Source organism: Anser cygnoides, chromosome 1 (genome assembly GCF_040182565.1).
Source record: "Anser cygnoides isolate HZ-2024a breed goose chromosome 1, Taihu_goose_T2T_genome, whole genome shotgun sequence".
NCBI lineage: Eukaryota > Metazoa > Chordata > Aves > Anseriformes > Anatidae > Anser > Anser cygnoides.
The window spans coordinates 80,010,122-80,037,068 of record NC_089873.1 but is presented as its reverse complement, the minus strand read 5'-3'; the positions used below and the strand labels follow the sequence as shown (position 1 = coordinate 80,037,068).

The following is a 26,947-nucleotide window of genomic DNA, read 5'->3' as shown; positions in this document are numbered from 1 at the left end:
AATAAATATCCAGACAACAGAAGTAAAAGGGAGATGATGTTAGCATGAGTCACCTGACTGAATCTATATGCCTAGCACAGATCAAGAGTATTTCTAGAAATGCCAATATATTTGTTCAATGTTAAAACATTTTTTGCAGAAGGAGATACACCATTATTTTCTCTTTGTAAAAATTCCTGGGTTTTCTGGAACTTAGATTTTTATATATTTATTTCCAGACCTAGACACAGTGTTGGTATCATCTATACTAGAGAGGTTTTCATTCCTGTTCTCTTACAACAGATTCTCTTTCCACATTTCTGCTGGCAGTTTTGTAATCAGAGCTCTGATAATAAAATACACAATGTCTAAATATGCTGGCCATTGTCTTTAAGCAATAAAATGCATACAACTTCAACCCCAAAGCTAGGATCTGAAGAACTCGTTTTCAGCGAGCACCACATCAACCCTTCCCCCATTCCCATGCATGCACTTAAATGGGGCTGGTGGTAGAAACTAGAAGCTGAGAAGAACATTTCATCTGTAAAGTCCCTTTCTTCAGTCCTCTGCTCTGTTGTTTTCTCAAATAAGGCATGGGTAGAGTTTCTTTATATTTGTGCAGTGCTCCCTTCCGTGTCCCAAGAAAACTGGAGATTAGGAAAGGAAGCTTGTTTCCTAGTTTTAAGCTTGTACACAGGACTTCAGGGAGCAGAGATACACCCTTTAGAAAAGAAACCAAAATGGCTGTGATGATGGAGACACAACATACAGTGTTCTTATCAAGGCATATTTGCTCCCATTGTAAAGCTACGCCATGAGGACTTCTAATGAAATATCACATGCTAAGTATTTTTTAGACACTGTTTTTTACAGTAATCACTGTTGGAAGCATCCTTTATTACAGATTCTCTCTAGACTAGTCTGCCCATGGAAAGCTGTGAATTTGCAAGCTTTCAGCACTTTATTTCAAGGCTAGCTGGCAGTTCCATGGAACACGGAAGGAAATCTATATACATATGGTATAAATGCAGTGGCCATAAAAAAAGATACCCTTACATGCAAACACACACACACAAACAAACAAATCAAAGAAACTTAACTTTAACACCTATCCATTTATTGCATCAGTTCAAGGTAAGTTTAACTCAACACTGAAATGTACTGCAAAATTAATGTACTACTTTCTTTTGCTTGCAATCCATTTTGATTGTTTAATGTGGTCAAGCCAAACCCCAGAGTCATTGTGTAGTTCTTGTTCAGATGCTCACTGGCAGCCCTGGGGCTCTCACCTGAGCATGGGCAATTGGACCAAGTCTGTAACAAGGAGCACTAACCATGAACCGCACAGCAAAGGCCATCAGAACAGCTGGTCAGGTGTAACTTGATTAGCTATGTAAAGCCATAGGACTAAATGCAGAGCGAGATGACTTGAAATACAGACGGTTTAAAAAAAAAAAAAAAAAAAAGGAATATAAGATTATTGAGGATTTCTTCTTTTTAATTTTTCAATTATAATCAAACTTATTATACTGGAAAAATTTTGGTCAGTCCTATGGGCAATCTAGAAGAGGACTGAGAGTGCAAGGTTGGAGAGTTCCCCCAGATTTTGAAAACATTTTCACTCTATTGTTTCAGATAAGGACAATATGAGAATAAAGTAAATCAGCTTAAAGGCCAAAGTTTTGAGGATATTTTTTGAACCTCCAAATGTAAACTAGCTGTTGAAGTCAGTAATTAGACTCCATTGTGCTTAGAAAAACTGAAGCATAGGCAGAGTTGGGGAGAGGCCTTGTTTCCTTTTCACATATAAGTTTCTTCACTCTCCTCTGAAGTTTGTGCACCCGGAAGAATTTCTTTTTTGTTCACTGTAGCTGGTTCTTTGCTGGTTGGTCTTTCTGCATTTTTAATATCTGTCATCTCCTTGTCATCTGGTTTGAAGCGTCTCATTATTAAAACAAAGAGCACTATGTATAAGAGAGAGCATCCTGCCCGTAGTCCAGCAATGAGGCCAAGATAGACATTTCTTTAAAAAAAAATGACAAAATACATATATGTTAATAATACTTGCCACTTCTGAGTGATACCAAACACATTTAGGCAAAAACATTTATTCTCAGCCATGTCTCTTTCTACATTTTGGGAAATAACAAAAAAAAAAGCAAACAACCTCATGATTTTCAGCCCCAGGCAGTCCCTAATCTGGTCTATACTCCTAGCAGAAAGGTAGCAGAGATGTTTGCTCTCTGAAGAGTTCTCCCATTCAGCAGATGGTTACATTTTACTGTAGGGACCTGAGGAACACTGCAGGCTGGGGCTTTGTCTGCTGTCCCAGCCTTCCTCCAGCCCCTAAAGGGAAGCATGCGGTTCTCCTGCATTTGTTGCACCAGCAGCTGTTTGGGTTGCCTCTTCAAGTGGATTTTGTGGGGTGTTTTATACATTAGGAAACAGAGAAATGAGGGATGAGGAAGTGCATTCTCAGTATTACGCTTACTCTACAGTCGTTTGGTCTCCCACAAAGCCAAAGTGTTGCAGAATTATACAGTGAACTAATGGTCCATTAAGGGAACTAATATTGGTGATATAAGGGATTGCACAGCAATGCCATGTGTTAGATTTGATCAAAAGTATGTGGCTTATTTGATTTATTAAGGATTAGTCAAAATACAGAGTCATGGTGCTTTAGGATCCTAATATGTTTATTGACAATTCTTATGTGAAAAATATAGTTTGGTCTTTGCTGGTCCAAGCTGCCTCAAAAGCCAAATTCCCAATCCCTTACTGAAGATTTTACCTTACCTGAATGCTTTTGTGTCATACACTCGGCAAGACCCAGATCCCCCGCAGCTTTTTGTCCCCCATTTCAAGCAGGTCTCATCTATCAAGGCACCAAAGTAAATAGGAGCTGGAAGTCCTCCTGCAAAGAAAATCTTATTACATGATCTCACACATGCAGATCATAGAGTTTAATGTCATAGTAAAGAAATGAGGAAATTAATCTCAGGATTTCTGAATTATGACTGCATAAAATAGGACTAAAAATCCTGCACTGACTTTGAGATCACAAGACCTGTGTAATTTTTTAAGCAAATACCTAAAGGGTAGGTTGAACAGATGGAAGATTATACGGGTGGGGGAAATGTCAGTAGTTCCATTTTAATGATATTTTTATTACAATTATAACTGCTGTCGTTTAAAGAAATAATACAATCAAATTTTCAGTCCTTGGTATGGAATTACATGTCATGATACATGAATATCTATGTACACTAATGTATCTATTCAGGTATTATACAGCAGTCTGCAAGTAAGAAATGACTAGCTTAGTGCAAAGGGCTCAAATTAAGCCCATGATCAAAACCAAATACGTTATTATGTTATTAAGTGTGTTACTTATTTAGTACTGAAAGAATCACTTTAATATAACCAGCAAGCTTTCATGTATAACATGTGAATTTGTTATAACTTTTTCGTAAAATCATAAGATTGATCCTCTGCAGCATTCAGCAAAAATGTGATATTAGGAGAGAGATACAAGTGACTACTTGGGTTTGTCTGCATGGGGAAGGTTTCAAAAGTCATCAAGAAAGTGAAGATAAGGCAAGGTTTGCTAGAGGCATGGAAGACTACATCACTGAAAGCTGCGAGGATTATTTATTGTAGCTAAACACAACAAAGAAAATAATAGAATACATGATAGATGTAAGTGAAAAATGGTCAGCCAAAGGGAACATGGGTGTTAAGGGTCTCTGGACTAATCATGCTCAGGTAGATGTGTCCAAAAAAGAAGGAAAGAAAGAAGAAAGAAAGAAAGAAAAAAAAAGAAGAATGTATAATGCACTTTCCTTTCCCCAGCTGATTCCTTCACTGCATAGAAAAAAAATCTGGAGAGATAATTATACTATGTAATTACATACCAGGAAACATGCAGCAAGCTCCTCCAAACATTTTGAAATGCATTTTCTGCTTACAAATCACATTCTTCAAAATTTTCTTTTGTTCTCATTTGGAACAGCTAACTTGGGTCTATCTTATTGCTTACTTGAATGACACAAGGAAATGAAGTTTTACCTAGTACTCTACCACCTAAAGTTTCAATCCCAACAGCAAAGGATTTCAGGTCTGGTGAAACAGATCTAAAAAGCAGAAAAAATAATACATTGTTCTGATGTTTTGGGGAACAGTAGAATAATATAGCTACAATGATGGCCATGCTGTGAATATCTGCACATGCTCCACTGCAAGAGTAATGTGGCTAACCCAGCATATCTTATTCAACAGTAGCTAAAAACATTCACCAAAGTTACAGATCATGTGTTGAGCCTCATGTTGATTTCAGTGGATGAACTCCCATTGAAATAGATGGGAGTATTTACAGAAACTTCTCTTGAACCAAAGGAGAGCAAATTGCAAAGGTTTTGGGGAGAGGATGTAGAGGAAAACTGAAGCGAACTAATTATAAGTAGATAGTTTATGTCCAGAAGTTAAGCTCCAAGAGGCAGTCTTTGCTTTAGAAGGGGCTGTACAACTCAGTGGTGAAGGTGCAGTCCTTGCTAGCTACATGTAGATAAAATCCATTTCTGTTTCTAGCATTTTACAGGACAACAAACTTGAGTCACCTGGCTGTAAAAGCACCTCATTCCTACCAGTGGAGACAGAGCCTGTGTCCATCAGAGGAACTAGAACAATTTACAAAAAGCAGCAGGGAGTACTGAGCTGGCACAGGAGCAGGCATGGGGCTTGCTATGGCCAGCCTGTTTCCCCAGCTGGGGCTTACACTGCATCAGTATATCATCTTTTCAGCATTAACATTAATGGCTTCCCACTATACACAGTGTTCTGGAAACTTCCCAGCAAAGTTACTCTTGTCCATAATCCAGGTAAGGAGTAAGAATGTCTACATTGAGAAATACTGCAGAATAATCAGCAGCTTAGGACAAAGAGTTAATTAGTCATGTGCACTGAATACTGATGATTGCAATTCACCCATGAGTATGACTTGAAAGAAACTTTCGTACGAAAGGCAGAGAACATTGTCTTTTTTTCTGAGAGTAAAATAGCAGTGCTGCTTTACAATTGAAGGAATAAAAATAAAAAATGATTGCTACTGAAATAGTTCTGTTTGTACCTGCTTGAAATAAAATGGGAGGCTTCTCGCGACACACAAAACATTCTGAGGCAACAAGGCTTAACAAAGGTGAATGTTTTTCTCTTGAGTAATGTGAACAGTATAGTCACCTTGGACATGGCTTAGCATCACACTTATTTCAAGTTCATTGCTCCGTTAAACACATGCCTGTCATTGGAAGTGAAATGTACTGTCTGCAGTCAATGTAAGGCTTACCCACTCCATCACCAAAGTATCTATTCAACCTTAAATCGGAATTAATTGATAGGTTTCAGAGGACAGCTAAAGACACACAGCCCCAGTTTGGTCAGCATACCATTCCTCACAATAGGAATCAAATGGTAGATACCATATTCTGTTTCTCTTTCCCCAAGCTTTATGGTCAAGGTAAGGTAAAGTATTTCACCTAAACATAATCATGTATGTAGGAGTGCCTCCTAAGGCTAAAATAAATGCACATGCAGTCTGTAATGCTAAAAAATATGGAAATGCTTTGGTACAGCTCTCTCTTTGGCATTGTCCCAAAACTGCAGAAGAATTGCCAAGCACATGTCCTTGTCCTTCCACACAGCTGCAATTGTGAAACACCTGAAAGGAAAAGATAGGAAAAAATCATTTAATCAGAATTTAGTGACTCAAAACTATTTTAGTATCTATATTTTTTACTCTCCATAACAGGCAGACTGCTGTTTATGCTGAAAGGACCTCCCTAATCATCTCTGCAGACTGATGGCCGAGTTCATTGGAATGCTCCAGCCATGCCACGCTGCTCCAAAGACACAAAGCAACTGTGATTCTAATTTCATCCATGCCATTGCTAGGACTGAAGGCATGCTATGTAAGCTAAAGATGGGTGAAAGCTATAAAATTCAGGTGTGAATTGCTATCCAGCCATTCTGCTCAGGGATCCAATGAAGCACATAAGTAAGATTAAAATTATATAGATACAGACCCAATAATGCAGCCATGGATATCTGTTCTCCCCCTTTACTCCACTCTCATGAGTCCCCACCTGCAGTACAGCTTTCAGCTCTGGGGCCCCCAGCACAAGAAGGACATGGAGATGTTAGAGTGAGTCCAGAGAAGGACCATAAGGCTGATCAGAGGGCTGGAACACCTCTCCTATGAAGATATGCTGAGAGTTTTGGGTTTGTTCAGCCTGGAGAAGAGAAGATTCAGGGGAGACCTTATAGAGGCCTTCCAGTGCCTAAAGGGGGCCTACAGGAAAGCAGGAGAGGGACTCTCTTTCAGGGAGCGTAGTGACAGGACAAGGGGCAATGGCTTTAAACTAAAGGAGGGTAGATTTAGATTAGATACAAGAAAGAAATTCTTCACTCAGAGTCTGATGAGGCACTGGCACAGGCTGCCCAGAGAAGCTGTGGATGCCCCATCCCTGGAAGTGTTCAAGGCCAGGCTGGATGGGGCTTTGGGCAACCTGATCTAGTGGGAGGTGTCCCTGCCCATGGCAGGGGGGTTGGAGGTCTTTAACCTCCTTTCCAACACAAGCCATTCTATGATTCTATGATCTATATCATTATGTATCCAAAACAGCATTTGATGCTGGATTGAGTGTGGGTTGTTTCATGGTTTTTGAAGTTAGCAGGAGGCATGGGTTAGAAAGCCAGTTCCCGTGAAGTGAATGAAGCAAAAGGATATGGCTATGGATACAAGTCTGAAAATGTTGCTTGCCTATTTCATTGTTGTTAAGACAGTTCTGCTTCTGGCAGAAGACATGGCCATTTGCACACAATTAATATGACAATTTTCTTCTTTTTTTCATTGCTTTAAGCCCTCGCTTAAGGGCTGCTTTTTAGCAGATACAGCATGCTTAATTTACTGCAGTTTGGCACTTAGGCTCAGACTAGGATTCTGTTGTAAATGAAATATTTGTTTATATATTGTTTCTGTCCATAAATTTCATACCTGATGACCTGAGGTTGGTTTCTATGTATTTTTCTTCCAATGTAAAACTTCTTCAAGTTTGCTGGTGTAGCATAAGGAGACTTTTGTTCAGCTACCTGGATATAGTAAGCATTCGTCTTAAGCAAGGGCCAAGGCTAACCTAGTCAGCTGTTCACTGGAGCAGGCCAGGACCTTTCATATGATCTGATAACACTGCTCAGCTTTTAGAGTCATAAACTGCAGCCAAAAAGTAGTAACAAGCAATTATAAGGACAGCAAAACTCTAAATGATGCAGATCATCTGTCCATACAGTGGCAATTTAATTGGTATTTACATTAATATACGTACATGCCACGTCTTTCCATTGTAATCTGCTTAAGGGCAAACCATTTTCTAAGGCTTTGGCCCTACCATATCCAAACCCAGCTGGGGTAGTCGTAGTAATCAAGTCGCAGCTGCTCTTTTTGCCTCCAACAAGCAGTCCCAATGGGGCCTTTCTACTTTACATCAGGCACAACTAACTGCTCTGTACTCTTGATCTGAGCCAAACCAGCCAGTTTGGCCTAGGGTAAACTGAATATTGCTCATACAAAACATTACTCTAATAGATCCCTGGGTCTGCTGTGCTCTTGAGGATGATCATATGGCTATGGCCTATTGACTGAAATTAAAATGATGGTACCTTACTTAAAAGCAATTTAACAAAAGGTGAGCACAGAAATTTAAGAGTTGGAAAAGGGTAATCCCATCGCTTGCAACAGCCTGGATTTCAAATGTCTGGCTGAGCACCTTGAGACTTCTGCAAACCTACTGTTTCTGTTGGTCTTGCCAAAGCAGGATTTTTAGGAGTGCTGGAAATCTCTTTGATGGTGATGCACTAAACAAAATAGCCAAATGTAAAAATAATGGGTCTCTTGACTGTACAATTTAGAGTTATGACCTTCTTTCCTGAGCTACAACATCTCAGGAAAGCAGGAAATTCCAGCACGGTTTATACTGGTTTGTGAAACCAGCAAGCACAATTTTATGCAGGTCTGCCTCAAATGAGTTGACACTAGAGGACTTTGCTGGTGTAGTGATCAGACCAGTAGAAGTCTGGTCTAAAGCAATCCCCTCTTAGCTGTGTTGTATCTACACAGTAAGAGATCTACTGAGAAACTTAAAGCCAAAATTATGGTCATCTTGCTGAGAATATATATATATATATATTTAATTAAATAAAAATTAAAACATTCAAGAAATGTAAGTCAAGAGTCTGATGTTTCATGTCTTGTCTGAGTAGCTCACTTATCTCACCACAACAATTCTTTTAAAAACCCAACCTGCAACCTTGCACTCACTCAGTTTCTACTACAAGGTTAAACAGTACAGAATGGACAACTGTTTCTACAGGATTTCTTAATCACTAAGTCAAAAAATAATGGATTGAGAAATCTAGTTATCTGTATAATCATTTGTCTATACATTTACCATATTCTTTCCTGTCCCGGTTGATGATTTACATCCTGCAAAACAGGCCGTCATGTAAGTGATCCCATTGTCCCCACATACAGGATCCCACTGATCCACCTCACAGCTGCAATCAGCATTGCAACTGGCCATGAAGCTGTTTTTGGGGGAGGAAAGTTGTTTCAATCTGGACGAAAACAGAAAGAAATAAAATAATTATTTAGGAGAATTAAATATTCTAAGAAAACATCATGGAGTAAGCAGGAAAAATGAGTAGAAAGCGAAGCAATCAACAAGGACAGATATTTTCTACCATCTAGAAAACTGTGTTGTTGTTGTATGGAGGCAAAGTTAATTTAAGCTAAACCAAAGTTCTCTTGATATTTTTCATCATCCAATAACATTTTTCTGGATTGTTGCTGAAAAGGTATGGAACTTGAAAACTAGGTATTTTTGACTGGAAGTGAATATTTGATATTACTTTTTCATGTGAAAGTTCTTCCCAAGGATAAGAAAATCATATCTAAAATCTCTTATCACTTGTATCATAGAAGCATTAAGGTTGGAAAAGATCATCTGGTCCAACCGTCACCCTACTATCAATGTCACCCACTAAACCATGTAGACTGGCCTTGCTTTCCCTTAGCAGTAGAGATCATACCATACTAGAAGTGACAAAACAAAACTACATAAAAATACAGCAGCAAGATATCCTTGATAGTTGTTCACTGAGTCAGAGCTGGCTAGTGGCAATGAAAGTTGCATGAGTCTGAGTGGGAAGCGCTGCTTCCACATCAGCTCTGTCTGTATTCAGCAACAGCCTTGCACCTGGATCAGGCTTGAACACAGTTTCTCATCAGATCTAATTTCTTGTGGTAGCGTATCATGGACTTCTGTATCTTCCACCTTTATTTACATTTCTGCGAGAAACATCAAGCTCAGGCCCCAGGTAGCTAAACTAAGTGGATGACAACTAGAACTGAGAATGTAAAAAGTGGCGAGATTTCTGAGGGCATGGTAGCAGAGCTCAATTTTCAGAAAGTGTTAGGAGCCCACTGTCCACAAATCACCCCTGCTTTGAAAAGATTCCCTATTTAAAGTGTTGAAAATTTGCCTTTTCTTCCTCCTGTCAATCCAAAACATATCTCAAGTGGTCCACATTTCTCTTAAGTCCTTTAGAAAGGAAAATAATTGTGTTGTTTTTTTTTTTTTAATTGATAAAGAGGTATGTAACTCACTTCACCAGAACAATCATGTAACATGATAAATCCTCCACTATCAGTTTGCTTGGGGAATCTGTAATTGCTCTTTCAGTATTCACTGCCTTGATTTTTCTGCTTATTCTTTAACTCACTCTGCAGTATCAGATGATGTGCTCAACCACAGCTATCTCCACTGGATAAACCTCTGACATCTTTTATGTAACTATCCTTAGAGCTGACCTGGGTTTCAGGTTTGTCAAGACACCTAGGTATTCCACTGAACATAGGCTTAGTTTCAGAAAACACAGGCCTGAGTTTCTGTCTGAATTGAAAATCTAGCAAGCCTGGCTGGATTCGGTTTAATCCTTTAAAATCCCTTAAAATTTGTTGGACATGCCTGAGCTAAATGTAAACAGTAGTCAATTGTGGCAAGCTGCTGGGGTCAGCAAAATGTTCTCCAGGATGCATGGCTACGATCCTGGTAAGGGAGGGGAAACGTTTCTGTGGGCAGCACACCATCCTGCCATAACAATTTTCTACTTCTCAGCTGAGAAGATGGACGCAGGAAGGTTGGCAGCTCCAGGTCCCAAGAGAGGTTGGAAACTGAATACCTGTGCAGGTCGGTAACTAGTGATCTAGAGGATGATCCCTTCTAGAGGCAAAGCTATTGGGGAGGCCTTTGGTGAAGCCACTTTCCACATTCTTTTTAGCTCCTGCTCCCTATGTTGTAGCAGGAGACCAACTTTAAATTAAAGTTTTGAAATAGACTATAAAAAATTCACTTGCATCTTAATTAGAAATCTGCCAGCATTCAAGGGTATATTGAAAATATCTTGCAATAAACACTTTAGAAAAAGAAACATCCAGTTTAAATGAAATTTGAAAAAGAAAATCAGGATATTCTTCATATCCCCAGCACTAGGTATCATTTCATCCTAACATTTCTATTTCAGCACAAAGGATTTTCTTGTATCACCTGCAAAGAGCAATAAAGTGATATAATCACAGTAGCTCCACTGTAGTTGAAATCACACTGACTGACAAAAGCAGGTGACCTAATACACTTCAATTTCAATGAAAATTATTTCTTTCAAACAGACTATATATATACACATGTATTTTATGCAAGAGTGAGTAGCAATATGCTACAGTAAATCAACAGTAAACCTGTGTATAATCCAAATTCAAATTCAAATGTTTCCTAGGTTAGAAGGTTTGTAGTCCAGATTGGTTTGGATTGCAAAACCAGATTAGATTATGAGAGTAGAGGAAGACTACTAAGTGTGTGTACCATGAGGCAGGTAACAATCATGGAACAAAACACAACCAACACAAACCCAAGGGAATACAAACCCAGAGTAGGGCACTGTCAGACCAGCCAGCTGGAGCACCTCACAACTGCATGTAAAGTACAACAGGTTTAACAGATATGCTACTATAAAGGAGATGCATGCAAACTTTGTTATTCCAGTTATGTCAAGTTTGAATTTCTTGATCAGATAGCCTCCTAGAAACATCCCCAGGATTGTGATGGGCAACAGTATCACACCTGTAAATAAAAGGTAACAGAAAGATGTTAACTGCTATCACTTGGATAGACCCTTTTTAGAATAAGTATCAGGTACTAGTGGTTTCCAAAAAAATCAGATACTGGCCTTTTTTTGGACAGATTCTTTGAGGTTCTAAGAATTTTTATTACAATTTAGCTTTTTTCTTCATTTTCTTTTGAATTTTAAGAGCCCAGTGTGGCTTTTTTTTTTTTTTTTAAAAAAAGTCCATTATGGCTTTTAAAAAATTATTCCATTGGAATTTCCTACCTTTTTATTACACTGGTGTTTGTATGCATACTGATGTAAGAAAATCTAAACAGGTGCCTGGTAGAAACTGGAGTAAATAATATGAATATCTTAGCTCATGGGCATTTCTTCATCTAAAGTAAAGCATTACACTTTCTGATAGTTACCAAGAAAATCTCCAAAACAGAACATGAAAGAAATCTCTGTCTGGTTTTGCATCAGGTTCCATTTTGCTCTGAGAGTAAATCATGGAAAGATTTGCATTTACAGTTAATCAGTTCAGCACTTCACAAACTCCAGTTCCAATACTTAGATGCCAAACAGAGAGTTTTTGCAAGGTTTTATTGTGAGGGGTTTATTTTTCACTCAGTGTTTTTTGGTTGGTTTGTTGGTTGGTCTGTCACGCATTTTTTTGTAAAATGTAATTCAAAACAAGACAGGAAAAATAAAGTTCTTCCCTCTTTTGTATCTGACCCACAGCAAAGAAAATTGCCTTCAGATTCAAGTAATGTAATACAAGTTCTACGATGTCCTCAAATACCCCAGTATCTTGCCAGGTTATGAGACCACATTAATCCATCACTTTAAGATTAATATCTTTTCTGCATTCTTTTTTTTTTTTTTTTTTTTAGAACACTACAAATAACTTATTTTTGAGGGAACCAGCAAGAAGAGTTTTGAGCTGAATGAAATGACCTGGAATTTTACAGTTTGGTTCCTCGTTGCATATAAAATTTATATTTGTAATGAAAACTCAAGAGTATTTATACAAAGGTTTTATCCTGAAAAAGAAAATCAGAAGTGTCATTAGAAATTTTCTAAATTATACATTTTTTTTCTTTTACTTGATATTTAGTTTCAGTTTGTGTAGGTTTTTTGTTCCCAAGAGCACACACATTCATAAACCCAACCTCACTCTTTTAAAAAAGCTTCAGCCCCCCCAAAAATCTATCCAGTTCTAATAATTCTCTGGCTGACTAAACTAGGTAGATGAGGAATATTAGCACTAAAATTAACATCCAGTTCCAAAACATAGTAGAAAATTAATAAATATCTATGTACTTTTTGCTCACCATAAAAGTTCAAAGAAGGTCCTCCTAAAAGAGATACAAAATAACTAAGAAAACTTCCTTTTTAATATTGGAATTTAAACTAAGGACAGTTACGTACCAACTAGAAAGATTGCTCTTGCCACTGATACATTAAATTGCTGCTCCATAAACTTTGTCTCGTAGGTTATCAACCCAACAAGAGAATTGTACTGCAGAATGGTGAGGAACACATACACCAGGAAAACTGGATTTCCAAACAGCTTCTTCAAAGTTGGTAGGAAATCTGTAATTGAGAGGTATATGCTGTACACCCTGCTAAACACAGAGAAGAGGTATTTTTGGCATCCTATAGATAATAAAACTAACTTAAATTAATGTCTGTCTTGAAGTTTATAATTCTATGCCTGTCAAAACATATGCTTGCTCAAGTGGGAGTTTTCCCCATTGGCAGCACATGACTTACAGAATTATTACTGCATGATGCAGCAAGGCATGGTGGATGTAGGACTGGGAATCAGAAATTCTAGATTATCTTGTATGTGACAGGACTATTCACCAGTGGCTTGCAAGGCTGAAAACCAATGCCTGTACAGGATAGCTTCCCTAGAGGAACATTAAGACTCCCTATTATATACCAGGTGAAAAGGTTGTTGCCTAAAAGCAAGAGCCTCCACAAACTGTATGGGAGCCCCCTATGCAGGTATACAGTTTTCTGTATTCAGAAAAAGGGAGTACTTGGCTCAGCCAAAGGCAAGAACCTTTCCATCTGGCTGCTGGCACACTTGCCTAAAAGATCACACATCAGAGCACTTTTCTGGGAAGTGCACAGCCACCAAATGAATGCACACGCATGCATACATACAAATAAACCCTCTGGGGACTGAGTACAGCAATGTGTAGTTGGGTCTGGTTTTGCCTGTACTAGGTTAACTCAGCATCACTGAGATCATACGTCAGAGCCATGGATTTAGTGAGAACTCTTCAGCTGATAGTACTTAGCCCCTTGTTTCCCTCACATATTTTGGTCACGGGAAAACAGCAACCTGCCAGCTGTGGATTGCTCATTATTGAAGGATGGGATGTTTTTTCCCTTTTTCCTTCTAATGATTATAGCTGTTTGACTGTTACTGGGTTGAAATGAGAGAATGCACAATGCAACAGCATGACCTTTTTCCAGATGTCTGACATAAAAACAGCATTAAACTGTGACTGAAACAAACCTTTAGCAATTAATATTAATAATATTAATAATTAATATTGCTAATAATATAACAAATGAGAGAGAGCTTTTGTGTCCATTATTTGCATTGCAGAAACTTGCATTTTGCGGAGGATTGTGCAAACCCATACTCAGTTCAAAATGGACCCCTGAGAGAGAATTCTCATGCTAACATTTGGGCAATAATCTGTCACCTTTTGCTGCCTCAGAGAACTTCAACTGTGGCTGAATGAAGGGGTCTATTTTACAGGGATCTTGAGCAGGCAGATGACTGATCTTCAGAGTTTGCTCCTCTCCTTCTTTCAGTAAGGAGTAAGGCAGAAACCAGAAAGGCAATGAAGCAATGAAGTTGACTGCTCCACAAATAAGCAATCCAAGCCACCAGGCACCAACCCAGCGGGTATCCTTGGGATTTATGCTAATGGCATCTATAAAACAGACAGGAAAAGAGATTAGATATCATGCAGAGCAATTAAGTTGTCTATATGTATCCTTATATGTATTATTTAAACACCTGAACAGAGGTATTTATGTTTCACATGAAGAATTGAAATGCATTCTGTGTCAAATGAGTCCCAGGATGTCAAGCATAAGACATGCCATTGTCTCCATCTGGACCCTTGGTGGCATTTCTGTGCTGCAATCTTCCAGCACTTTCTGTGGGGACAAGTGACAGCAAGAGACCCCTTCACCACCAGAAGAGAACTTCCCTTTCTCAATCTCCTCCTTTTTCCTCTTTCTTCCATTCCCCAACTTAACAGTTTTTCCTTGATGTTACTCAGATTTTCTCTGGGATTAGAGACACGAGAGTGAAGGAAGGAACTGAAAAGAAGGAAATGAAGTGAAGAAGTGAAGAAGGAGATGAGGTTTCATCAGAATCTTTGCTGCACGCTTTTTAGGAGAATGTATTTTTGGCCATCAAAAATGCCATGAGCTAAGGCCTTCCACTGTTCTCCTAATGTGGGGACAACCTTTCATTTGCTCACTTGTTCTCAGTTGTGCAGCAAGGGTGCAGAAAGGGCATGTGCCAGCATATAAAGAGGCCCAAAATGTTTCTGCAGTGAGGGCGGGGGCTTAAAGCAAGATCTATCGCAGTCACACTACAGCACTGCAGATACTAAAATATAAATAACATCAGATTTTGAGTAGGAAAACCCTCTGGAGGGCCCCCCTTTTTGGAGAAGTAAACTGGGAGTGGCTTCCTAGCATGTAGGTTCCTACATACATTCGATGCACTGACTCTTACCGATATCCGCAATGCCAATATCGACCCAGAGGCTGGCACAGAAAGATCCAAGCAGGAAGCCCAGGGTTGGCCCAAACATCCCTGAGGACCTCACCAGGCCTGCAACAGAAGGGAGCAACATAAGAGAGTGAAGAGCATGCTGGCCAGATGTGGACACCTGCTCCTCTGAGAAAAGAAGAGGAGAGAGAGAGAGGGAGGGAGAGGGAGAGGAAGAAGGAAAGGGAGACGGAAGGGGAGGGGAGGGGGCTGGTGCAGGCTGTGAGGGTTGTCTTGCCATAAGTTGCTGAGCAGCAGGAAAATAAGTGATGAGCTGTCAACCTCAGAACCTTCAGTGCAGAAGCAGGTGAGATGGGGATCATAGAAGAAACAGGAAAAAAAGATTACAACTGCAGTGATTCTTATCCCTCCTCCGCTCTACTTCTCAGGTCTTTGTAGTAGCATCATCCATCTTACAGCGATTAACTACTGAACATAAAACTCTAGGCCCGATGAAGGCATAATAAGTATATTTGCAACTATATTTGCAAACTGCATGATGTTCTGTCATTGCAGAATTCAGGAATTTTCCCTGTACTGTTCAGGTCCTTGGTTTAATTTTAAGTAGCAGTAGTTGCTCTGATGATGTGCATATAAGAAGGCATGTCTTTGCAGTTGGGAGTCATGTTCAGATGCCAGGGACAATAAAAGCTCATGGACATGGAAATAGGCACACGATCCTGAGAAAATTTCCATCAGGCAATGAGGAAATACGAGTACAGCTGTTTGAACAAAGTTTGTTGAGCATCATCTTTTTTGATTCTTGCAGCACCAGAATGAGTAAATCAGCTAACAGTTGTTCTAATAGGTGCTTAAACAGCTCTAAAAGAATCAAGAAATCTAGTGATCAGGTCATGACCTCTTTAAAATCAACTTTCAGTGTTGCTACAGGCTTCACTGGGGCTCCTCTTTCCCCCTCTGTCTCTACTTACAGAGGAGATACCACAGCATCAGGAGAAGATGATTGCAGCTAGAAGCAAATGAGTAAGCTGTGAAGGTTAGCACACATCTGTGAAGATGGGACTGCATTTTGCAGATGGTATACAAATACAGGCCAATTTGGTTTTGGTGATCACTGCTGACAACCAGGAGAAAATAAAAATACCCCCCAAATAATTCAAGCATAGATCCTCGTCACTTGCGTTGATCTGTTGAAGTTTAGTTATGATGGGGTAATGGTTTCAAAAAAGTCAGTGATTCAGATTTCTGAATTCTAGCATGGATCTAGCACTTGGGATCAGTTTGAAGTTGCAAAAGGCTTAATTTTATTCAGAAAAATGGGAATTCTGGACAGGCCTCTCACCTTGTGCCCACACTTGGCAACATGCCTTGTAAATCCCAATGTGTTTTCTACTGCAGAAATTTTTCTCCTGTTAGTTTTACGAATTCTATTCTGAATACAGTGATTGCTCAGCTTACAATCAAGGACATCTATAATAATTTCTTAGAGTATAATTTTATCATATGTTATTTCCTGTTTGCTTCATTGTTCCAATTGCATGTTGCTTTCATTTAGATCTCTCATTTAACTTCATTGGAGGTTCTGGCCTTTTATATTACACTCTGGTGCTACCAAAGTTAGTGACTTCTGTAGAGACACCAGAAGCCAGAAATTAGCTTTTCATGTTTATCAGTTAGTCTAAAGCAGATCTTACATACTCAGAACTATTCAAGCTCATCTCCAAAATTCAAATACTGAGTAACAAATTTCTAAAATAAACAGATTAAAAAACCAGCACACATGTAGCAATGGCCTGGCCAGGTGTTGTGCAGCTTTTTTCTTTAAGATACTATAAGTTATCAGATAAACTAAGAAGCTTTATGTGCAATAATTTTTCATATATATAAAGCTTTTAGATTAACTTCACTCCTGCATAACCTTTAAATTCAAGAGTAACTTAAGTAAGGTAATTTGTTTGTATTGTGATAAGAAAAAGCCAAATAAGTTCACTGTGATATTTTCCTACCATATTTTTGTCTATACCATTTGTAATTAATAAACAAACTAAACAAACTGTAAATCATGTAAACATATCAGTTATTCAGCTGATGCATATTGATATAGCTTAGCCAAGCCCTTGTATTGATGAGTAATTATAGCATAGAACCTTGAACTGGTTTTAAAATTTACAGCATATATTGGCCTTAGATATGTTTTTATTGAAGTTGTGGGTTTAGTAGATACGTGATTATATTCTAGTGCTCAACTCAGTGATGAAATTCCATTAATTCAAACCTTGCATTGATGAGAAAACTATGAAAGTGGAGTACGTCTCATTAAATAACCTTGAGTATTTTTCCTCTTGTATGATAAATATGGTGGTTACTGTCCCTTAATTAACTATATTATCACTCAGGTTTGAGTAAATCAGAAATTAATTTTTAAAAAATGGTTATTGAAAGCTTATATGTATAGACCAGATCCTCATATATATCATATATGATGATATATGTATATGTATATGTATGTATGACATGTATGTGTGTGTGTGTATATATACATACACACACACATATATCGGCAATTCTATGAGCACCTAAAGAGAAGTGAAACATCTGAAGACTGTAAAATATCTGAATAAATTAGGTGTTTGGTTCAGGAAAGTATTTATGAAGTAACCACTCATTCAGAGCAGCTGGCCTCCACCAAAACGATCCCAGTATTCCCGTCTCCTGATGAATGCCAGTGGCACATGGAGACAGATCATTATACCTCTTAGTCATACTAAGCAGTGCCCTAAGCAGAAGAGCTTCTCAGGACTGTATGCAGAGTACATTGTGCCAGCTCAGGACCATGTTGGTGGTACCTCCTCCTGGTAGAACTACATAAATTAAATGATTGTGTAAAACTCAACCTGAAAACTATAGAATTTCCTAAGGAAAAAAGAATCAATTTCCTGTCTCATAGACTTCTATACCCAAGATATTATCTCTATTAAATTCTGTAAGATAGCTTTAAAAAGCATAATGTTTACTTTTCTGTTCCTTTCTATGGTAAATCTAGTTTTATGATTGTCAATTACCGATTTCATCTTTTCAATCAATTAATCGATTTAATCAGAATCTCAGAGGTGATTACAAGTATTTTGGATAATTCCTGAGTGGAACTTCTGAATCTGTCAGTTCTCTTCACAATACTTCCATTTCTACAACCTGCAGATAACCTCTTCTCAAAAGCCATTTTCAATGGCCTAACACTCGCACTACTTACTGAGCTCTTCCTGAGACTGTCTTGCCATCTCTATGACTGGTTCAACTTCACCAAGCTCATTTCAGGGATCAGTTTCATGCACCCCCAGTCAGATATCAAGGTATTAAATCAATTTGGCAATAAATTAATTAGCATGGGCGTAAGTCTTTCTGTCTTGGGCAATAAGTATCTTCCATCAAAACAACAACAAAATCCCCATTAGAAGAAATTTGTTACAACACCCTGGCAAGGTGTTTTTTTTGTTTGTTTGGGTTTTGTTTTTTGTTTTTTTCCTTAGGTAACTAATGACTATAAAAAACTTTCATTAGGAAGTGTGCTGCTTGTAAAATTCAAAAAGTCAGGTAAAAGCTTCTGAAGTGCATGTTTACATTACTGCGATGAAGGACAATTCTCTCATCTGTGGAAAGATGGTTAGGAATAATTTATTCTCTGAAGCTGTGGTACTGAAAGTGATATGCCACCTAAGGAAGGTATGATTTCCCACTTCAGAGAAATGAGTATATAACTAAATTTCTCGTCATCACAGAGAAAGCTGGCACTTGTAGCAGAAGCAACTGGAGGAAAACAAAAGGAGCATCTAAGAAATATCCTTCAAAGATAACGATGAGATCTCTTTTGCATTGCTTTTTTGTCTCTATACACCACAGAATTATCCAGAATAGAGCAGATGGATAGATTTTTTTTTTGATGAGTATTTTCTTGGCTACAGAAATGTTAGAGAAAAGATTGATAAGCATAAAAATCACTCATATGTATATTACCTATGTAGAATGCAGAGTTTTCTTCTTTAGAAAAATCATCAATATATGAAACCCCCAGTGGCATAACTGGTGCTTCCCCAATTCCACGTAAAAGATTCCCCATCAACACAAAGAGCCACAGGTAGGAATTTGATGTTTTCTCACATCCTGCAAGTCATAAATATTTACATTTCTGTGAACATAATTCTGACAATATGTTATTGCAACAGAAAAATAACATAAAATATATTTTTCATGGCCATGATTGTGTGAGTTTTTATATATCACGGTTTCCAGCTCTTATGTTTTACTCTTATGTTTGCAATAAAGAAAGGGTCTATGAAGTGGGGACAAGCACAGGAAGGGAAAAGAGGATGTATAAAATGGGGTATCCAGCATCAGAGCTTTTTCTTACCTGAATTTTTCATTGTGCTAGGTGTTTCTGTAGTATCTGAGACTGGATGGCTCACAGAGGATGCTGGGGAGCAAGCTGATACACTCGTAGAAGAGTTGTCCACAGTAACGGCTATCCTTTCATAATTATAACTGGAAAACAACTGTGTAAAATACAACTGACATATGAAAGAATCTGTTCTGCAGGAAGTGTATGAGCCTTATGTTCACGGGCATCCTGCTATGTGAAGGCAGAGTAGAGGGACAACCCATTTTGAGAACTTTCATTAAAAAAAAAATAAATGAATCTTATCTTTTTCAAAGTGCTGTGACCTTTCTAACCCCAGTATTTTCTTGAGTTAAGGAGCCAAAAAGCTGATTCCAGGGCTTAAGAGATCATTCGTTATACTGAAGAAGGAATACTGAGGAAGAATCCATCCACATCAGTCTACATACAACAGTGCTGATGTTTTTCTATACTTGCACCCAGTTTCTTACCTATGTGACAGATGTGTAACGTAAGAGATATCTGTGTCAGTTTAAAAATAACAAGCTCAGGATCTAATAGCAATCTGTCTATAAAGAGATTAATGCAGGCCATAAAACCCGTGTGGCAGTTTGTCTGTATTTAAACAGCCAGTTTCTACATCATATCTGAGTAAATTGAAGCCAGCTTGAGTATATTAATGCTACATTGAGATAAATGGGGAGTAGATATTCCCTCTGACTGTACAATCAACTGGTAACTTTAAACATTTTGATGGGTGACATTGAGGTACCCATGGCCACTGGGTTTTACTGAGTGTTGTGGAGAGTAGGTAATCTTCAGAACTCAGCTGTGAGTTTGGGTTAAATCAGAGATTTCCTTAGCTCAACTTCTGGCCCATGCTATCCCCTGCAGTGCAGGTTCCCTGCTATTTCACAAGCAGAGCACTGGCTGTGGCCACTTTCTGTATGGTGTTCCACAGATACAATTCTTTCTATTATTTCCTTATAACAGATTGGTCTTGGAGCTAAAGAGCAGATAAATTACAAGCAGAGGTAAATTATTTTTTGAGGGACAGCGGAGTTTTATTTTGAACCACTATTCAGTAAGGATGTTGAAGGATTAGAGAGGTATGAACTGCTTTTGACAGCTATGTAAGCACTATAGCTTAGATCTGAACGTGTATTTAGATAATTAACTCTCCTGAGATTAATGGAGTTAGATAAATACCTTTGTAATTTTAAAGAGCTCAGCCTGAAAAGCTACCATGGAAAATGAAGCCTCTTCCATCAAGATCTCACTAGAATTCATTGAAGTATGAAAATAGGAGAACAGATTAATAATAATAATACCAATAAACTACCTCTGGAGAAAAATTCAACCTACTTTATCCCTAATTACAGATAAGGCTCCATAGCCAGAACGTTAGGTTCCTCTTTCATTTACCGATTGAAGGAAGTCTGATTTTGGAAAGAAAATCCAAAAGTCAATGCTAAAAAAATTCATCTACTAAAACCGTCTTGTTATCTGCAAGAAACCATGATTGTCAAGGTTTTAAGTCATATGTGTGATTAAAAACAATCTTCATATGATGAAGTTCAATTAATACACAATGTCAAGACTCTCCATATTTACCGTCCCATTAGGAACTGAGGCATCACTGACAAAAATGCTCCTAATGACATAATGAGACATCCAACAGCAATTACTTTTGGTCGATGAACTCTTGGTCCAAGGTAGCTCACCAATACCATTACCATTAAGTTACCTGCGTCATCAGGAGAGAGAATCAGTAAGATTAGAAAATGAGAATATATTTAGAAGTGTTTTTTTTTTCCATTTTCAGAAAGAGTATGCATACCTAACTCAAAGCTGCCATCAATAATGCCAACAATTGATGATGAGATTTCAAATCTCCTTTCAATTTGACTGGACATGCTCTTCATGTAGCTTCCAGAAAGTCCTTTGGCAAAAAAGGAAAAAGCTAGAGCTCCAAGAAATATCTGAAGAGAGAAAATAATTGAGTTTGCAGAGCAATAAATTTTTTTTTCATGGTTGAATGCCTCGGCAACAGAAAAATCAAATGCTTTGTTTTCTAATTCTTTGTGAAGTGGTTCTTTCCATTGCTTTTATTAAAACAGAAGATTTTACTTTTACTTTCAGGACTGCCTCCAAAGTCTCTTCCAGTACAATGAAAACAAATGTTGACATGGACTGTGTGTACCTTTTACCTTTCTACCACATACTACTTTAGCTGTTCTTCCTTTGGGAAAACTTGCAGCATAAAGTTGTTTGTTATTGGTACTATGACTATGGAATGTGTTCATTACTCTTACTTCTCTTATTCTGAAAGACATGGATGAAAAGATATACATGCTTAAGGAACTATATGCTTATAACAAATATTTAACCAATTCACTAGTAAAACACAGCCTCATCTTTTAATTGCTGAACACATTTACTGACTTCTGTGTGCTTGGAATCACACCCTAGAGCATTGTTTCCAACACATGTAGTGTAAAACAGTACCATACTGAATTAACTGAATTTTGATAGATCTTCAAATTATCATTTTCAGAATTCTAAAGAAAATAGGTGGTGAGGGCTTCTCGTCATACCTTTAGCTTTGAACAATTATGGCACCCACTCTTAGCAGGAACCGTACTGCCATTGCTGTCCTGGAGGGGTGGCTTGTCTTTAAATTTACCAGTGGTGATTGTCTTGTCCATGCTTTTCCTCCTTTAGATCTCGTATGTTGGTCTTACTGTCTGGAAAAAAAATAAAATATTACTATCATATCTTAGACACTGATATCTAATATATTCCTCTGTTTAATTCCTCTGGGAACTTATCAAATTTCCCCTCCTGCAGGCCCTGAAGGCCAGTTGAGCCCTGAGTGGAGGCCATTTAGGTGTCATGAGGGCTTTTAGACCCTGTGGGTTGCCAGGCCATGGCAGTGTTCCCAGGACTGACCCACAAGGGTTGCTCTCCTCCACCGGTATGTGCAGTTCTCCCACATGAGACACCCAGGAATAACCTGGACTCCCTGACACAAGCCCACAGATCCCCAGAGAGGTCAAAACTCTCTTAGTCACCCCCGCAAAAAGTTACTCCTACTGATCACAAATAGCCACTACTGCCTAATAAAGATATAAAGCCTCATAAGCACTCTCACTTCAGTTTTGTAGTTTTCACTTCCAAATCCTACTCCAGTAGGATCCAGCAAAAGCGACTACGGAAAGCAAAAGTGGATATTTCAGAGTGATCCACGTTATATTAAAAGGGATCTAACCCTCTTTAAATCATCTTTAATAACTGACAAATCAAAAAGCAATGGGACAAAAAAAAAAAAAAGAAAAAAAAAAGAAAGAAATTTTAGATAATTAATGTATGTTGAATTCAGCAATTCAGCCTTAACTCAATCATTATAGGATGGTAGCTGAAAGACCAAGTTCTGTATACCAAATGCATTCTTTATTGATTTGTGTTTTGCAGGTAATTAACTTTATGAAATACTTGACTCTGTTAAATAAACAGAATTTGGACTAGTGACGTGGTTTTATTTTCACAATATTTAATGTCAGGCTGCCAGCCTAAAATCTGGCTTAGGCTTACAGAAAATGTTAAACTGTATAAACACATCTTCTTTTATGCCTAATGACCATTTTCCATGATCACCCTACAAAAATCTGTAGGTAAAAAAACAGTAAACTGTTGACACTAGCAGTATTTAAAATTAAATGAAGCCAAAAGAATGATACAAGATCTAATTCATGACTGTTTAAATAATAATAATAAAGGTAATAAAGAATTTTGCTAGAGAGATAAAACAACCCCAAGTCCACAAAGGTTATCATTTAAAAATAATAACAAAAAAATCTAATGTGCAGAATTCTTTTTTTTTGCACTTTACGTAATCTCTTTCAATCCTAGTGACACCAAGATGTACACAAACCCTGGTCTGTCCTGCACTGCTACTTAACAAGTCAAGTAAGCAAACAAACACCAAATGGAAAGAAGCAGGAAGCAAGAGTGGGACGAGACACACAGCAAGGGAGGCAGAGACAGTGAGAGGCAGCAAAAGAACTTACTGTGTGCCACTTCGTATCAAGCTGTTTCTTTCCTGTGCCCCAGGGCTTTCAGGCTGGAAGCCAGCACAACGTCACAGCAAAAGCACTGCCTACTCACAGAAGTGGAGCACTCCACCACATTTTTTTTAAACCTTGGATTTCCTTCTTAAGGTGATTGCAAAAGTTTCCCACAGTCACTGATGTAAAAGCTTTGCAAAAGAGGGCAGGTTTCTTGTGCTGTCATTCCTTTGGCAGCCTACCTGCCAGCATGCTAGTGGTATCAGCCTCTCCCAGGAGGAACAACTTGTTTTCTCCCTCCTCCACTACCACCCCCCTTTTTTTTTTTCTCTTTAAAGTCTAGACACTAATGCTGCTTAAGCACCTCTCCAAATGGTTCTCTCTACCATACACCATGGAGTGGATCAGCTCACATAGAGGATCTCAGAGAGAGCAGGCTGTTTTCCCAAGCATCTTGCAGCCTCACTGTCATTATTGGTGCCTTTGATGAGGGTCAGCAGAGATACTGAAGGATAGCTTAGCTCTTCAAGAGGACGTAAATTGCATATTACCATCAGCCAGCTTTTGGTATGGGTCCTTGGTTGTCCCAATGCCGATACAGAGCTGCAAGAGGGCTACCCTGATGGAGACCCAAAGAGAAGTGGATGCCCTCGGGAAGTCACAGCTTGCAATTACAGACCTCCTGCCTATTAGAAACCAGGATTATTTACCGTAACTATGGGCAGTTCCTGCAGGTGTCAACAGGAGGTGTAGGATGACACAGCTATCCCTCCAAGCTGGCTGCAGGCTGGCCAAACAGAAAGAATGAGCCTGTGACACAGCTAGCCCAGCTCCCACCTGTTAACCAACCACATAGAAAATCAGCTCTTGCATCTAACAGGGCACATACAGAATGTAAAACCATCTCCTCATCGTCTTCTTTACAGAACTTTCCAGCTCAAAAGAAAAATTCTGACCTAGAAAGTCACTCCAGGCTTTAGCAACAGATTCTCAAGAAACAGAGTTTCTGGTCAGCGAGTTGCATGTAACAGCATGATGCTCTTTTGCCAGAAACTTGAATTACAAAACCAGATTATTGTCTAAATAAAGGACCATTATTCTCTAGTGATTTCTAAATACAGAAAGAAAAAAAAAAAAAAGTTGTTTTCTGACTCCTGTAACCTCAAACTGGAAGGAAAATCATGTGCCACCATGACCTTTCTTTCCAGCAAAAAGTAAACACCTGAAATTCATAACAGTTTGACAAGGCTTGTATGATTAGCCTTTTCAGTATAAAAAATTGACAGCATGTGTCAAGCAATTTGCTAAAGATTAAACTGACACAATGAAACACGTGCAAATGCATTGTTTACTCCCAAAATCCAAATGAAACTGTAAATGTACAAAGTCCATAAATTTGCAAGGTTTCACTTTCCCCTGAAGCTTAGTAAATTAACTGCAGACAGTCATCTGATATATTCACATTTTCTGTCGGATTATGCTTGATATGATTTTACAGATTCTACTGTGATTATTATGTATTTATTGATTTATTCTGCGTCTTTATTTGCTTTTTTCATATAAAGTTTTGACTTTTCCTTTTTGGCAGTGGGACTTCATACTATGGCATGTAATGAGATACATGGTGAGGAGATTGAAATCCAGCCTATTTCTAACAGTGAGTAACAAGGAAGGAAGGAAGGAAAGAAGGAAGGAAGGAAGGGAGAGGGAGAGAGAGAGAGAAAGAAAGAGGGAAAGAGAGAAAGAAAGAGAGGAAGAGAGAGAGAAAGAGAGAGAGAGAAACAGAAAGAGAGAAAGAGAGAGAGAAAGAGAAAGAGAGAGAGAAAGAGAGAGAGAGAAAGGAAGGAAGGAAGGAAGGAAGGAAGGAAGGAAGGAAGGAAGGAAGGAAGGAAGGAAGGAAGGAAGGAAGAGGGAGAGAGAGAGAGAAAGAAAGAGAGAAAGAAAGAGAGAGAGAAGAGAGAGAGAGAGAAAGAAAGAAGAAAGAAAGAAAGAAAGAAAGAAAGAAAGAAAGAAAGAAAGAAAGAAAGAAAGAAAGAAAGAAAGAAAGAAAGAAAGAAAGAAAGAAAGAAAGAAAGAAAGAAAGAAAGAAAGAAAGAAAGAAAGAAAAAGAAAGAAAGGAAGAAAGAAAGAAAAAGGAAGGAAGGAAGGAAGGAAGGAAAGGAACAACTTGAAATTGCTTAGATTCATACACCAGAATAAATCAGAATTTGATTCATCTGATAAAGTTGAAATTACACATATTACAACTTACTTTTGGACAACTTTTAACTATCATTATATCACAAAATCTGAGGAAAAACATATATGAGCATTAGCAATGGGTCCCCTATTTGTCAGTGTTGTTGGCTTGCCACCAAGTGGAAGAAGTCTGTTGGAAATGTAATTGCAAGCTCATTGTCTATGTGGAGAGAAGGCAGAGCACACTTCTCAAAGTGAGACACCCAGAAAATTCCCTTCAGTACTTCTATAAATGTATTTTAAAGTTGGATACAAAGAGTTTTAAGGGCATGACATTTCTTGCGATTGTCACACACAGATGATAGGATCCACTTACATGGCAGCACTGCATGGATTTGCTGCAGACCCCTTGGGATGAGCCAGTCAATCTTTCTTTCTTTCTTTCTAGTCAGAGGAGGAAAAAGAAGTATTTCTAAAGGTGTAAGTTGCCTGATCTATTTTAGATACTTACTTTAGAGTGAGATGAAATGAACTCCAGATGGCTGTGATACAAGGCTATGCAGCAAGATCAGCTTTTGGCAATGGAAAGTCAAGAGAGATGAATCCCATCATAGTAGATTTCAGCACTGCTGCACAAGTTGCATTCCACACCTTTTGCAAACTGAGCTCCACTGTCCGAGATGTTGTTTGCTGTCGCGCCTGTCAGTGCAGCTCGCTCATCATATGGCAGCTGCGGGCAGACATAAGAGGAAATGGGCCCTTGCTGTGGATGGACAGGCTTGGCGAGGCAAGCCCCAGCTCCGTAATCCTGGCCAGCCCACTCGCACGTGCTGGCAGAACTCACCATCAGCAGCATGCACCACTGCCTCTCCGCCAGCCACAGCGTGGGCTGGCATGTCAGCCACCAGCCTGACAACTGGCTGAACCTTGGCCTTTCCCTCTGAGAACCTGTTCTGCAGGGCACGCGGTGGCATGGAAACTCAAGAACAAGCCAGCAGGTCAGCAGCAGGGTCAACAGCACCTGCCACTGCTCCCTGTGGGACCCAGTGCTGGCAGGCTGAACAACAGCAACCGTCTGAGTGGTGGGCACCAGGAGGTGGGTCCAGGATCCCCATGCACATGGCCCCGGGGGCTGCTCTAGGGGTGGGAGCTGTTTCCCAAGCCCAGAGGGGCACTGCACTGCCTAATGCTGCCAGCCACGCTCCCAAAGCAGGACGCTGTGTTCCTGATGTGATGTGCCTGGCTGAACGTAGCAGCACATCAACGCCCTCTGTGTGTCATGAACCGCATCAAACAGGAGCAAGATATTCTGGGGCTGAGCACAAGTAAACACATTCAGAACAC

The 26,947-nt window shown here is 38.9% G+C and overlaps 1 protein-coding gene across 6 annotated transcripts; it reads right to left on the bottom strand.

Annotated features, from left to right (window-relative positions):
• Positions 1 to 110: 110 nt before the first annotated feature.
• Positions 111 to 26,463, bottom strand: LOC106045458 (solute carrier organic anion transporter family member 1C1-like). 6 transcript variants are annotated; one of them, XR_010832966.1, is made up of 16 exons: positions 23,429 to 23,746; positions 21,956 to 22,105; positions 21,199 to 21,340; positions 20,973 to 21,105; positions 19,374 to 19,504; positions 18,980 to 19,126; positions 14,972 to 15,070; positions 13,920 to 14,153; positions 12,625 to 12,789; positions 11,012 to 11,207; positions 8,478 to 8,643; positions 7,028 to 7,122; positions 5,605 to 5,692; positions 4,048 to 4,112; positions 2,776 to 2,893; positions 1,885 to 2,002 (listed from the first exon to the last, which is right to left on the bottom strand). XR_010832966.1 is itself a non-coding variant. In XM_067000894.1 (15 exons), exons 2-15 carry the CDS (start codon positions 22,064 to 22,066, stop codon positions 1,780 to 1,782), a joined length of 2,112 nt encoding a protein of 703 aa, XP_066856995.1. In that variant the 5' UTR covers positions 22,067 to 22,105; positions 26,115 to 26,463; the 3' UTR covers positions 111 to 1,779. The 6 variants fall into 6 exon arrangements, 4 of the variants coding, with proteins under 4 accessions (XP_066856995.1, XP_013051417.1, XP_066857000.1 ...); XM_067000894.1 differs by lacking the exons at positions 7,028 to 7,122; positions 23,429 to 23,746 and adding an exon at positions 26,115 to 26,463 and having other exon boundaries at positions 111 to 2,002; positions 5,511 to 5,692; XM_013195963.3 differs by lacking the exon at positions 7,028 to 7,122 and having other exon boundaries at positions 111 to 2,002; positions 5,511 to 5,692; positions 23,429 to 23,738.
• Between the last annotated feature and the right edge of the window lie 484 nt (positions 26,464 to 26,947).

Coding starts and splice junctions, on each gene's coding strand:
- LOC106045458 (XM_067000894.1), bottom strand. CDS start 22,066: ATGGACAAGACAATCACCACTGGTAAATTTAAAGACAAGCCACCCCTC. Junction 19,127..19,373: donor TAGCACAATGAAAAATTCAG/GTAAGAAAAAGC, acceptor TATGACTTGCAG/GATGTGAGAAAACATCAAAT. Junction 5,693..8,477: donor CCGGGACAGGAAAGAATATG/GTAAATGTATAG, acceptor TTTTCCTTTCAG/GTGTTTCACAATTGCAGCTG.